Source organism: Colletotrichum chrysophilum (assembly GCF_026319265.1).
Source record: "Colletotrichum chrysophilum strain AFK26 chromosome Unknown scaffold_104, whole genome shotgun sequence".
Classification (NCBI taxonomy): domain Eukaryota; kingdom Fungi; phylum Ascomycota; class Sordariomycetes; order Glomerellales; family Glomerellaceae; genus Colletotrichum; species Colletotrichum chrysophilum.
In genome coordinates, this window is record NW_026517391.1 from 1 (window position 1) to 11,674 (window position 11,674).

The following is an 11,674-nucleotide window of genomic DNA, read 5'->3' on the forward strand; positions in this document are numbered from 1 at the left end:
ATATAATATACCAAGCCAAATCAACCCAATATATCAAATCTGAGGGGTCAGGAATTGTTTAATTGACAGTTGGGAATAGCTTCAATTGTTTGGTATATTTGTTAGTAGGTTTGATAGATTGGCTTTGGCGGCAGCGCTGTCAGCGCCTTGGCTGTCTCCGGCAGACTGATGTTCAGAGAAGCAATGAGAGTCGGAAAGTCCGTGAAGCTTGCGTGGACGGTTCCGGAGACGCTCAAGTCGGCCTTCTTGCCGCGCAGAACGCTGTAGAATTGGTCCCAGGTGGGGTCTTCGGCAGCGTGCCCAGGTCTGCCCACAATTGCGAAGGGCCGGTCGAGCCCTTCTTCGAGGACGGGGCTCAGAAGCCTGCCGTCGAGGTCAACACCTCCCAGAATGCGAGGGTCCTTCAACATCGCTGCGGCTGCGGTGGCACCGCCGAGGGAGTGGCCGAACATGATGGTGCGGTCGAGGTCGATGCCTGCCACAGGATTCTTGGAGAGATGGGAGAGAACGAAGGACGTGTCTTGAGCCCGGACCTGTTTCATTATAAATAGCCATTCTACTGGATTCGCGATTTTGGATGTATTACCTTGGTGAGAAATTCCAGCTGTGTTGTGTTATCGGTGTCTAGGTTCACTGCCTTGTAGACGGTGCCGTCGGGAAACTCGACATATGACGGGTCGTAAGGATGATCGATGGTGACAACCGCCAAGCCGCGACTTGCAACTTCCCGTGCCATGGCGCCGTACAGCAACCGAGGATTGCCCCAGCCAGGCGAGAACAGCACCAGAGGGAACTTGGAGCGGGTTCGTCGACAAGCCCGACTCTTCGTCTTGCAAAACTCCATCTCAAAGGAGGAAAAGGTGCCGTTGGGAAGACCAACAGCAGTCCCAAGCTGATCATAAGCCTGGGCGACCAGCGGCGTCATGTATGGCACCCTTTCCCGGCCAGAACACGGGGTCATGGCCTCGTCGACAGGAAGGAAGGTCGACATCATGACTTGGCGGGCGTGTGAGTTGTTGCTGAGCGCGTATGGGTCCATCCGGGAGTGGTCGGTGAGGCTCTGGACAGACATGGAGACGGCATAAGGCCCGGTAGGCGGCGCCACAAGGACGGCCTGTGCAGATGAGGCCAGGAGCCAAAGGATGTAAGTGTTGAACATGGCTGTGAAGCTTGAGATTCAGAAAAATGATTTTTGCCGGCGGTGTTTGAGATGAGTTCGAGTTGTTGTTGAACTTTCGAATTTGAATCAGGAATCAGGAATCCGAATCGTCTTATACGCGATACTTGACAACTCGCGATGCCTTCCGGATGTCATTTCGCACGATTGCTTCCCATATTGGGCAAGCGGAGTGGAGTTTGATGGGCTGATAGACCCCTGCTAGCGACTGAGAAGCGATTCACCGTTCATCTCTCCAATCTCTCTTTCAGCTGAAGGTATCTCTGTGATGTGATTGGCGAATAATGCCCATTTCCGCCCTGTTCGTTGTTAGCGCCGCCCGATTGCTTCCATTTTGGGGTTGGTGTATCGACACAGCCCTCCACTTCTAGACGCATGTCTCTGTCGCTCCCAATGACTACTTCATGCCAGGCACTCTTCAACGTGGCTTACTTCCCGAACGGACGGCTTGTTTCCATCTCCAGAGCAGGAGAGCATTGATACGAAAATTTTACTTGACAGCGCTTTGCCTAAACAGGTGCTGTTCTCGCGGTTGATGTCTCTAGGTCCATTCGATCGTCGGACCAGGAGGTCTCGCTGCGTTGCGTGCGCCACAAGTCACTCCAAAGTAGGCAGCCTATGTATCGCCAGCACGCTACCTGCGCAGCTCCTTTTTTTCTAATCCGCTGACTGCTTCCAGTGCTCCGGCTTGAGTCCTTGCACAAGATGTGAGAAACGGGGACTCGAGTGCCTCTTTGCAGCGTCACCTCCTGAAGCAAAGGGTGCCGTCATCAGGCTAGAGAGGGGAAGGATCCACACGCCCAAGGACTTTCGGCCTCCGGCAGCAATGCGCCCTCAAAAGCCTATTCCAGATGTTACAACCGCTTATTTGTTCTACTTCGACATGTTTGTACGAGCAAATAATTTCACCGGACGAGAGCCATCTTTCATTTCTGACGTCCAACGGTTGACAAAATCCTCTGCCGATTTGGTCCCACACGCGAGCCGCTCGCTGTTCGATGCTATGCTCGCTCTCGGCGCCATGCAAGCCCACTCTCTGGGTGCTATGGCACACAACAACAACCTAGGATTCGCCTTGCGGTCGTATCAGCAGTCTCTTTTTGAACTGCGCAATGCCGTCTCCAACTTTTCTCCGACGCGGAGAGACTCCATAGCCTGGTCTACTTTCTTTCTCGGCTTATTCGAGGTGAGTGAGACTAGGGTATTGTCAACCTTGGTCCAGGCCAAGTGCTGACCGTATCTATAGCTGCTGCAAGACGCCTCGGGTCAAAAGTGGCTTCAACACATGGTCTTTGGCACGGCACAAGCCCTTGTTGCCAGCGGTCCTGCGGCATGTAAGTCGGGCACGATGAGGACGTTCTTCATCCAGTCGCGCACGTTCGAAGCATGCAGGTCAATCATTTTCAATCAGCCCAGTTTCCTAGCAAATCCGGAATGGATCAGCCTGACAGACGACCTCTCGACCGATTTGGATGAGATTCTCAAGTTGGTAGTACTAAGTTCTAATTTGCGTGTTCGGTAAGTTTCCCCAGACTTCAGCAGGTAAGAGACTGATACATTAATATGAAGGACGGCCGACTTTACAGGCAAGGTCTTCCCAGCTCAGACAACGTCGGACGTCCATCTGAGCGAGGGCCTGGAGTTGGCAACTGAGGGTTTCAGCTTGCGAGAAGCACTTGATTCTTGGGAGTTTACCGCGTCGTTTCTTCCGGAATCAACAGACGAGAGGCTGCTGTCAACCGCATGTCACTCAGCCACCAGCATCTATCTGTCAGGGAATTACGATTATGACCTGGCACACTGGCAGGGCTTGGGCGTTGCGGTGCCGATATTGAGTGCAAGTCGGATTGAAGAGCACTTTGACGCCATCGTTGCGACAGTCAAAGAGGCTTTGAAGGGGTCTAGTCTGTCGCCGTTGCTGTTCTTGTTTCCGCTGAGGGTTGCTGGGGCACGCGCGAAGCAGCGTCAGCAGCGAGAGGCTGTCATTAGCCTGTTCCAAGTCATTCGACGCAACTTTATCGTAGCAGATGCGATGCTGGAAGAGCTGAGGGAATTGTGGACTCGGACTATTAGCTAAGTGTAGTGCCATGTGTTGGGGCGACGAGGACTAGAATGCCGAACCCTAATGTGTTTCCGGTCAAACATCATGTTGTGTTACTTCTTACTTACAACTCAGCTGGAACGGGACTCTATGCTTCTCAGGCTGGGCAGAGAGGACTCCCAGGAAGAAAGGAAGTAAGACTAGGTGACAACAGCCGATTTAAAGACACATTCTTCAGAGCTCTCACAGGAAATAGGATAATCTTTGGTGGCAGAGTCTGTCACATATCGGGTGTTCTTTGGTATGGTGGAATGCGAATTTCCTGTGCAATAGTCCACGTACGCCTATGAGGTCAGAGCGATTACTCATGTCAAGTAGTGCATAATGATTATCTCGACGTTAGTTTAATCTCTGTACCTAGTAAGCGATTTCAGGTTAGATGAGTGCAAAAGAGGTAAGTACGCACCAAAACTTGACCTGAGAAATATAAAAATAGGGGTCAGGAGCTGGGTCTGTACTTCGCGGGGTAGAGTCTGAAGTGCTCATGTGGGGTGATGTTTGATTGTGTGGGGTGCCGTCTTGATGTGGGGGAAGAGGTTGGACACCCATGGACGAAAGATTGTACTGCGTAGTTGGGCTGGAAACAATGTGGGAGGGAGTGCGAGACAGCAATCGGATGACATCCGGAGGAATCCATGACCTATGGAGGACACTCCCAAAAAAGAATCTCCCTAGCTTCCCGTCTGTTGCGGGCTACTCCTGGTGGGGGCTCGTACATCTCAGGTTCTCCAGAGTCACTCCGATGCACGTTGGTTGTAGGTAAGTATCATTATTAGACGACGTAAGTAACGTTCGTTCAGTCTCCAGATGTCCCTCTGCAACTGGTTCCATATTCAATTCTTGGTCTTTTTTGCACCTAGACTCATCCTAACGTATCCATTACAGAACGAAGCGCACGAGACGACGTCAAAGTAACGATTTGAGAGATTGATCAGCATGGCGTCGCATGATCCATATGTTATTGTTGTTGGAGCAGGACCATCAGGTCTTCTTCTGAGCTTGCTCCTTGCTCGCAACAACGTATCGGTCACACTGGTTGAGAAGACATTGACGCTGGACAAGCAACCGAGAGCCACCCATTATGCCGGACCTGCGGTTGAGATCCTGCATCGCGCAGGCCTCATGGAAGATGTGGTCCGCCAAGGCTTCTATCCGAACAAACTCACGTACAGGACCTTCGGAAACAAGGTGCTCGGTACTCTGGACCACACCGTATTGCCAGAGGACCCCAACAGACTCGTCTGTCTACCACTAGATCAGCTTGGTCGTATCCTGCTTTCGCATCTGGAGAAACAACCCAATGCTGAGATATTGTGGGACTATGAAGTTGTTGACATCCGCGACGACAATGGCCTCGGCGTCATCACCGCGAAGACTTCGAGCGGTACCAAAGACCTCCGAGCCAAATACGTGGTCGGGTGCGACGGCGCGAATAGCATAATTAGAAGAAAACTATTCGGCGACTGGGAATTCCCGGGCAAGACTTGGGATACACAGGTTGTGGCAACAAATGTGAGTCTTTGGGGGGGATGTTTCCATGTGAAGTGAAAGAGAGCTAATTATGGCTTACAAGGTGTACTACGACTTCCACAAATTTGGCTACGAGGACGCGAACTTTATCGTAGACCCGGAGCACTGGTACATGGCATCGAGAATCTCCAAGGACGGAGTCTGGCGCGTCAGCTATGGTGTACCCGCTGCGCTGAGCAAAGATGAGCTGCTTGCCGCGCAAGAAGAAAAATGGAGAAAGATGCTGCCTGGCAACCCCTCCCCGCAGGATTACCGCATCGTCAATTTCAGCCCCTACAAAGTTCATCAACGTCTTGCAGAATCAATGCGAGTGGGACCTTTCGTGCTCGCTGCAGACGCTGCTCATCGTAAGTGCTTCTCGCCCAAGTGGCAATGACACTTCAGGCCGCAATGCTAACATAGCACACAGTATGCAATCCTTTCGGCGGCCTAGGTCTCACCGGTGGCATCGTAGACGTGGGAGGCCTGGTAGACTGCTTGGTCGGCGTTCATGAGGGTAAAGCCAATGACAGCATCCTGGACATCTACTCCCAGGTTCGGCGCGAGAAGTACCTGCAGTTCATTGACCCTGTGTCGAGCTCGAACTTGGTACGCATGTACGACAGTGATCCAGATTCGCTGGTGGGGAGGGATGAGTTCCTCAAAGCTATGAACGCGGCTGGCAACGACCCTGTCAAGATTAAGGCGCTTGTTGGTGGCATCAACACTATCACTCACGACTTTTCTAAGCATTTCAATGTCAACGGCGCGGTGGAGTCTTAGGCTAGAGCGGACCGGTATTATTCATGGTTCAATGCTAGATGAAGAACCTAGCATGCACTTTTTTGCATTTGAAAGCAAATATCTGCCCGTCATGATGGCTTTAGGAATTCCAATGACCATGCTGCCTCTCATAGGGATCCTTAAGACTGGTTGCATTTTCCCCCCTCTAATAAGTTGTCATTGATGCTTTTGCACATCGGGCTTTCGACTCATTGTATCGCAGTAGCCATGATAACCGAAGGGATTCATTGCCACAGCTTGAGCTCAAATCACGACGAGTACCTATAGAAAGTGAAGGGGCTCACAGATTTAGGTCAAGAGGAAGATTTTCCAATCGCTGGGATAGAAAGAAGAATCAAGTTCATGCGTTCGTGATGGTGCTGATAACTGGGGTAATGTATTTACTTCGAATCAATAGACTACGTTCACCGATTCCGAGCACTCCATCCTAATGAGATCGGCGTGCGCCTGACTTCTCGCACTGACTTTGACACTGAACGGTGCCTTGTTCTTCGTAATTTGTGGAATAGCCATGGTGTCGATACTCTCCCCTGGAATCTGTTCAAAGTCGAAGCAGTACAGCAACCGCGCAGCCGCAATCCACACGTTCATCTCGCCAACCTTCCAACCAGCACATACCCTGCGACCTAAGTGAACGTTACTCAGCATATGCCACAGTCATCCAAGAGCAGAACTTCACCAACCTGGCCCGAAGCTCCAGTGTCCCTTTAGGACGTTCTCGACATCATTGTCCAAGAATCTTTCGGGGCAAAAGCGCTCCGGATCCTTGTATTCTTTCTCGTTCAGTGCAATCGCCCATGCATTCCACGTAAAGACCGTCCCAGCTGGGAATTTGTAGCCTTCGTATTCATCATCTCTGGTCAGCATATGAGGGGCGCCTATCTCTGCGATGTTCGGCCTTCATCGGAATCCTTCCTTGACCACGGCAGATATGTACTTCAGATCTGGCTTATCGTTCCATTCTGGAAGACGCTCTGCGTTTGCCCCACAAACTTTGTCGAGGTGCTCGCGCGCTTTGACGACCCAGTCGGGATATGTGGCCGCCGCAGCAATGATTTGACCAATGCTAACACGTGAAGTGTCGCTGCCAGCTTCCATGAGGGAGCCAAAGGTGAAGAGCTGCTGTGTTTGTGACATGTTACCGTATTCCTCGCTCTCGATGAAATCGGTGGCGAAGCATTGGCGTTGCGTTCTATCTTTTAGTTTCGCTTTCGTCTTTTCAAGTTCTCTCTCATAAACTCTAGCGACACAAACTAGTCAGTTACCTCGCGCTAGTCATTTAACAAGCATAAAAACTTACTTGTACGTCTTGCGAAAGATTGCATCACCACGTGGACGCCACCACTGCAAGAATTGGGGGAGCTTCTTGAAAATGGGGAAGCCGTCGACGAGATTTACGCCAGGCTGCTGGTTCTCCAGGAATAGTTCAATCGTCTCAAAGAGCTCTTCGACCTCGGAATCATCCAGTACAGTTCGCCGACCGAACACAACACTCATGATAACGGAGTTTGCGTATCGAGCATTAGCCGACCACCACCTTTCCGGTTTCTCGAGATAGTCCCACAAGAGATGCTTCGATTCCAAGTCTTGAAAAGGCTTAAAGACGTCTTCCTGACGTGCCATCAGGACATTGTGCATGATCTTCCTAAGGGTCCGCCATTGGTCGTTGTACGGCATCAAGACTATGCGCGATCCCCGAGATATAATGTCTTGGGTCATAGGAAAGTCCGGCCTAGAGCTGTAGATTGCCGCGCGACGCTCTAGCAGATCATGTACTGTTCGCGAGGAATTGAGGAACACCCAAGTCGAACCTCCAAACTTGCATGTAAACCTATCCCGGAGTGTCAGTCATCCGCCTTGGTGCTTTCTATGAATCAACCATTTTGGATATCCCAGTAACAGACTCACATCTCGCCGTATCGCTCTGCTTTTTCCTTCGCCCATGGTCCTTGCTGTATGGCAGGGATTTGGAATGAATTTCCAAATAGAGGAATGCCAGGTATGCGGCCAGGAAACTTGTACTTTTGGTTCAGTCGTATCCGCTCGTATATTTGCGTCGCTATCACAAGCGCAACCGCAGTGACAGCAACCGCCACGATTACCGTACCTGGCTTGACTGACACAGACACGGAGGACATGTTGAAATCTGGAGGGTGAAAGGACTGCCTGGTCTGATCAAGCGTGGAATGAAAAGGTTTCCTTTTTAAAAGCTAATGTTTCTATGTTTATCTTTACCCGGAGATGCTAGCACTGGAGTTATTATTATCATCATCACTGTACGCAAACCAATCCTGGACGACAGGAGTTCATCAAGCCGCACGTGGAGTATGTGGGGTAGACGGGAACGTAGTACTACTTCCCCAGACGATCCGCATAACGATCGATCTGACAGGTTGCCGCAATCATCCGTTCGCCCCCTCACTTAATTCTTACGTACTTTGTATCTTACGCACAATCGCTCCCCTTCAACCTCCGGAGATTTCTACTCGAGCTGCCATGTGGGCGCCTTAAGCCTCGAGTCAATAGAGTACAGAGTCTTCTGTGCACGCAAGCACAGGCGAAACGAGCATCCCAGACAAAGCACAAAGTGTCTTGATTACGATGGCTTTTAGTCCTCAAATCAATTACTATCGACGATCTTCGACCTATTTTTGAGGTGCTATTTAGATGAAGTCTACGTCTTCAGATAACCGGACTGCTTCCAAGTTTCCAACCATTTTAGAACCATGTTAGTATCTATCCCTTTGCCTGGTGCTACCTTAGATGATTCGAATTGTACCCCTTCCCCATTGCCACCTCCTTCAGCCATAGCTTGGAAGAACCCGAGTAGCTTTAACGCCGGTATATCGTGCCCGTTGGAACTGGACGAGTCGGCCGCTGCTTCCAGCCTCGATACCCATGCCTTCATTTCGATCCGCTCGAGTCTCTTCTCAGAAGCCTCTTCCAAACAGGACAGCAAGCCCTCCCATGAAGTCGTGCTCGGATTTGTCAAATTTGTGACAGTGTATGATCTTTCAGCTGTCGACGAGAGGACGGCTTTCTTGATAACTTTCGCGCATACGTCCACCGGAAGCCAGTCCACCGTCGTCTGCAAGAGCGGCATCGCTGATAGAAGATTGAGAGCAGTCATCATCATGATTGGCCACATCTCAGTGTGGTTCCAGGTTCCTAGTCGAGAATGCCCGCTCAGCTGACCTACCCGGAAGATGTGAACGGGTACGTTGAACGTTGACGCATAGTTCTGGGTAATCTGCTCGATGATGAATTTGGATTGTGCGTAGCCTGTCTGGAGGGCGCTCTCGGGATCCGGCCCCAGTGGTAGTTCTGCGATCACTCCAGTTGCCTTACTGCCCATGGCCGCGGCGACACTACTCATGAATGCAAACGTTTTCTTCGGTCCTTTTAGGCAGAAAGCCATCAGATGCATGGTGCCTGGTAAGCTGTCAGCATAATTCGCGTTCCTGGGTAGACTGGGTCGTACCTCTTAAACAGTCATCGTCAAATTGCTGCACCGGCTGGTTAAAGTCGAGTTTCCAGGCGTTGTGCATCACCACCGTCACCTCAGCCTCAACTTTCTTGTAGGTCTCTGCATCCAAACCCAGCCTTGCATCCTTCATGTCGTAGTTGACAGCGTGAATCTTTGTGCTCTTCCACACGTCTTCGGCGTAACCTCTCGATTTCAGCGACTGGACAACCTTTTCTTGTGGATCGCGACCTCGCACTGCACAGTACACCTTCTTGATGGAGGGAACTTGCACCAGTACTTCCAACAGCGCGCTACCCAAAGATCCACTGGCCCCTGTGAGATAGATGACGTCCTGGCCCCTGGGTGCTGCTCCACGGTCTTCGGCATTTTGTATCGTCCACCCATTCATCTCCTGATTCATCCGGTTGATAGAAGATTGAATCCACTCATGACGTTGAGTCGTAACTATCGCTTTAGTGTCCAAAACGTCGCTCTTAGGACGCAGAAGAAAGCCTAAAAGGCTCTTTGCCGTCGGGTATTCGAAGATGAACATGAGTGGAAAGCTTCCGAAGGACTTGACCAGCTGAGTACGTAACGACACTGCCTGGATGGAATCGAGCCCAAGTTCGTACCAGTTCCTGTCCTCTTCGATTTCCTCCAGTGGGAGCCCAAACACCTCAGATGCTGCCTTCTGGATTGTCTCTATTGTTGGAGAACCAGCAAAACCGTTGGAGTCGGTCGTCGAGCCGGAGTCGTCGCCAAAGAGTTTGCTGTACAGATTTTCGACCCGATCCCCATACAAATCCCAAGCGTTTTTTCTTCTGACGTTCCCTTTGGGTGTGACCGGCAACATCTCTCCTTTGTCGAGAACGAGAACCAGCTCCCGAGGAATTTTGGAGAAGGCTGCGGACTTCTCGTTACACCCTGCGACCACTTTCCATACCTCGTTCTCTATGTCGACGCTAGACCCTCGGCTGTCGACAGCTTGCCAGTCTACCTCGACAACAACAGAAGGGCAGGACTTTCCAGTCCCGTAAACCGCCGTCTTTGTGATAATGCTTGTCTTGTCTTCTTCAAGGGCCATAGCCAGAGCAGAGGCATGAGTCTTCTCGCCGTTGGAGTGGATGAGAATATCATCTCGCCGTCCCTGGAGGACAAAGTACCCGCTTGCCGGCGGATCTTCGAGGAACATATCGCCCGTGCGGTACGGATTCGGTGCCGCATCATCTAACCAGAGCTCTGCCGCGAGCGGAAAGCCTTTGTAAACAACGCACTCGAAAAGTCCGTCGCCGAGAGGCTCCATGCGCACCAGAGGAGAGCCTGGGTAGAGATTGCGGAAGCGATATACGTCTGGATTTTCTCTTGTATGTGGGATGGTCCGCATTGGTGGTCCGATTTCTGTTGTTCCGTAGGTGGTCTTCACATTAACTCCAAGCGCTTGAAGTTTCGCAACCATGCTTGGCGACAGCGGGGCGCCACCGGGCTGCAAGACTTTGAGCTTCACAAGTGGTGTGAAGTCTTTGGTGGTGAGGTTGATGTACTCGTACAGATCATCGATGACCGAGGGTGCGCAATGGGTGCAGTCCACGGGATAACCCAGGGATTCGAGAGTTCTCCACGCTGTTAGGATAGAACTTGGAGCCGGTGGCCATTTTTCAGGCGGCATGGTCGTTGGAAGTCCGTAAGGAATACCCGACAGAACGGTGGATAAGCCAGCGACATGGAATCTAAGGATTACGTTAGAGGTTATTTGGTATACGGAGGGAAAAATTGAAGAACCAACAGTGGGAAGCAGAGATACCAGTTCTCTATGAAGTACTCCGGTAGGCGACGGTATATTCTTGCGATTTGGCACAAGCTTCTGTTCGTGTGGATAATTGGCTTTGGCACCCCAGTAGAACCCGACGAATGGATGATCATCGATTGCAAGTTCCACTCGTCGCTCGTCTCAAACACCACAAAGTCTTCTGAGATCGCTCCAGCGCCTTGCTGCAACTCAGTAAGGGTCATCAATTCAACGACTGGCGTTGTGCAACTTATGTCGCCGAAGAGCGACGCCTCATTCGCCTTGTCGGTGATGACTGCCACCGCATCGCAGACTCGCAGCAAATAGTCTCTGGTATCCGGCGCATTCTTGTTGCTGAGAAGCAAAGATCGGACGTGCAGATAATTCAGGGCAATTTGCGTAATCAGATACTCAATTGAATTCCCGGTCCCTAGAAGCGCTATCGTGGGCTGCTGGCGCGTCTCGTTCGAGACTTCCAGCTCTTTACGGAAGCGTCGTGAATAATGCGCCGCCGCTTGGCGACAGAGCTGGTGGGCCTGAGTCCAGTCAAGTACACTGAAAGTGTCTTTGACAGGGTAGATGAAGGCTGGCTGAGAGGGCTGGGTGGCGGCGTTGTGCTCGACCAACTTGGCGATACTTGTCAGATTTGGATTTGAGAATCTGTTTTCAATCCCGTCAGCCTTCACTGCGTGGAAGTCGAGATGATTCGATTGATTCATACTTGGTGCTGTGCGGATCTCCATGCATATACCAAAGTTCCCTGAGTCTCTCATCTGAATCAGGGGCGGGAAACACGGTCGGGTCAGCCGGGTTCGGCATTGATGTCTTCAG

At 51.3% G+C, this 11,674-nt stretch overlaps 5 protein-coding genes across 5 annotated transcripts; 2 read left to right on the forward strand and 3 right to left on the reverse strand.

Moving 5' to 3' along the window:
- Positions 1 to 101: 101 nt before the first annotated feature.
- Positions 102 to 1,159, reverse strand: COL26b_010071 (uncharacterized protein; the record flags this gene model as incomplete). The annotated part of the gene is made up of 2 exons (XM_053182782.1): positions 102 to 533; positions 587 to 1,159. The coding sequence occupies 2 exons, from the start codon at positions 1,157 to 1,159 to the stop codon at positions 102 to 104; spliced, it is 1,005 nt and encodes a 334-aa protein (XP_053033229.1).
- Positions 1,160 to 2,003: 844 nt separating this feature from the next.
- Positions 2,004 to 3,254, forward strand: COL26b_010072 (uncharacterized protein; the record flags this gene model as incomplete). The annotated part of the gene is made up of 4 exons (XM_053182783.1): positions 2,004 to 2,363; positions 2,424 to 2,511; positions 2,629 to 2,695; positions 2,747 to 3,254. The coding sequence occupies 4 exons, from the start codon at positions 2,004 to 2,006 to the stop codon at positions 3,252 to 3,254; spliced, it is 1,023 nt and encodes a 340-aa protein (XP_053033230.1).
- A 960-nt stretch (positions 3,255 to 4,214) lies between these two features.
- Positions 4,215 to 5,570, forward strand: COL26b_010073 (uncharacterized protein; the record flags this gene model as incomplete). The annotated part of the gene is made up of 3 exons (XM_053182784.1): positions 4,215 to 4,790; positions 4,852 to 5,155; positions 5,218 to 5,570. 3 exons carry the CDS (start codon positions 4,215 to 4,217, stop codon positions 5,568 to 5,570), a joined length of 1,233 nt encoding a protein of 410 aa, XP_053033231.1.
- Positions 5,571 to 5,981: 411 nt separating this feature from the next.
- COL26b_010074 (uncharacterized protein) lies at positions 5,982 to 7,268 on the reverse strand (the record flags this gene model as incomplete). The annotated part of the gene is made up of 4 exons (XM_053182785.1): positions 5,982 to 6,217; positions 6,275 to 6,447; positions 6,529 to 6,783; positions 6,892 to 7,268. 4 exons carry the CDS (start codon positions 7,266 to 7,268, stop codon positions 5,982 to 5,984), a joined length of 1,041 nt encoding a protein of 346 aa, XP_053033232.1.
- A 1,766-nt stretch (positions 7,269 to 9,034) lies between these two features.
- COL26b_010075 (putative NRPS-like protein biosynthetic cluster) lies at positions 9,035 to 11,562 on the reverse strand (the record flags this gene model as incomplete). Its single annotated transcript, XM_053182786.1, has 2 exons — positions 9,035 to 10,784; positions 10,994 to 11,562. 2 exons carry the CDS (start codon positions 11,560 to 11,562, stop codon positions 9,035 to 9,037), a joined length of 2,319 nt encoding a protein of 772 aa, XP_053033233.1.
- Between the last annotated feature and the right edge of the window lie 112 nt (positions 11,563 to 11,674).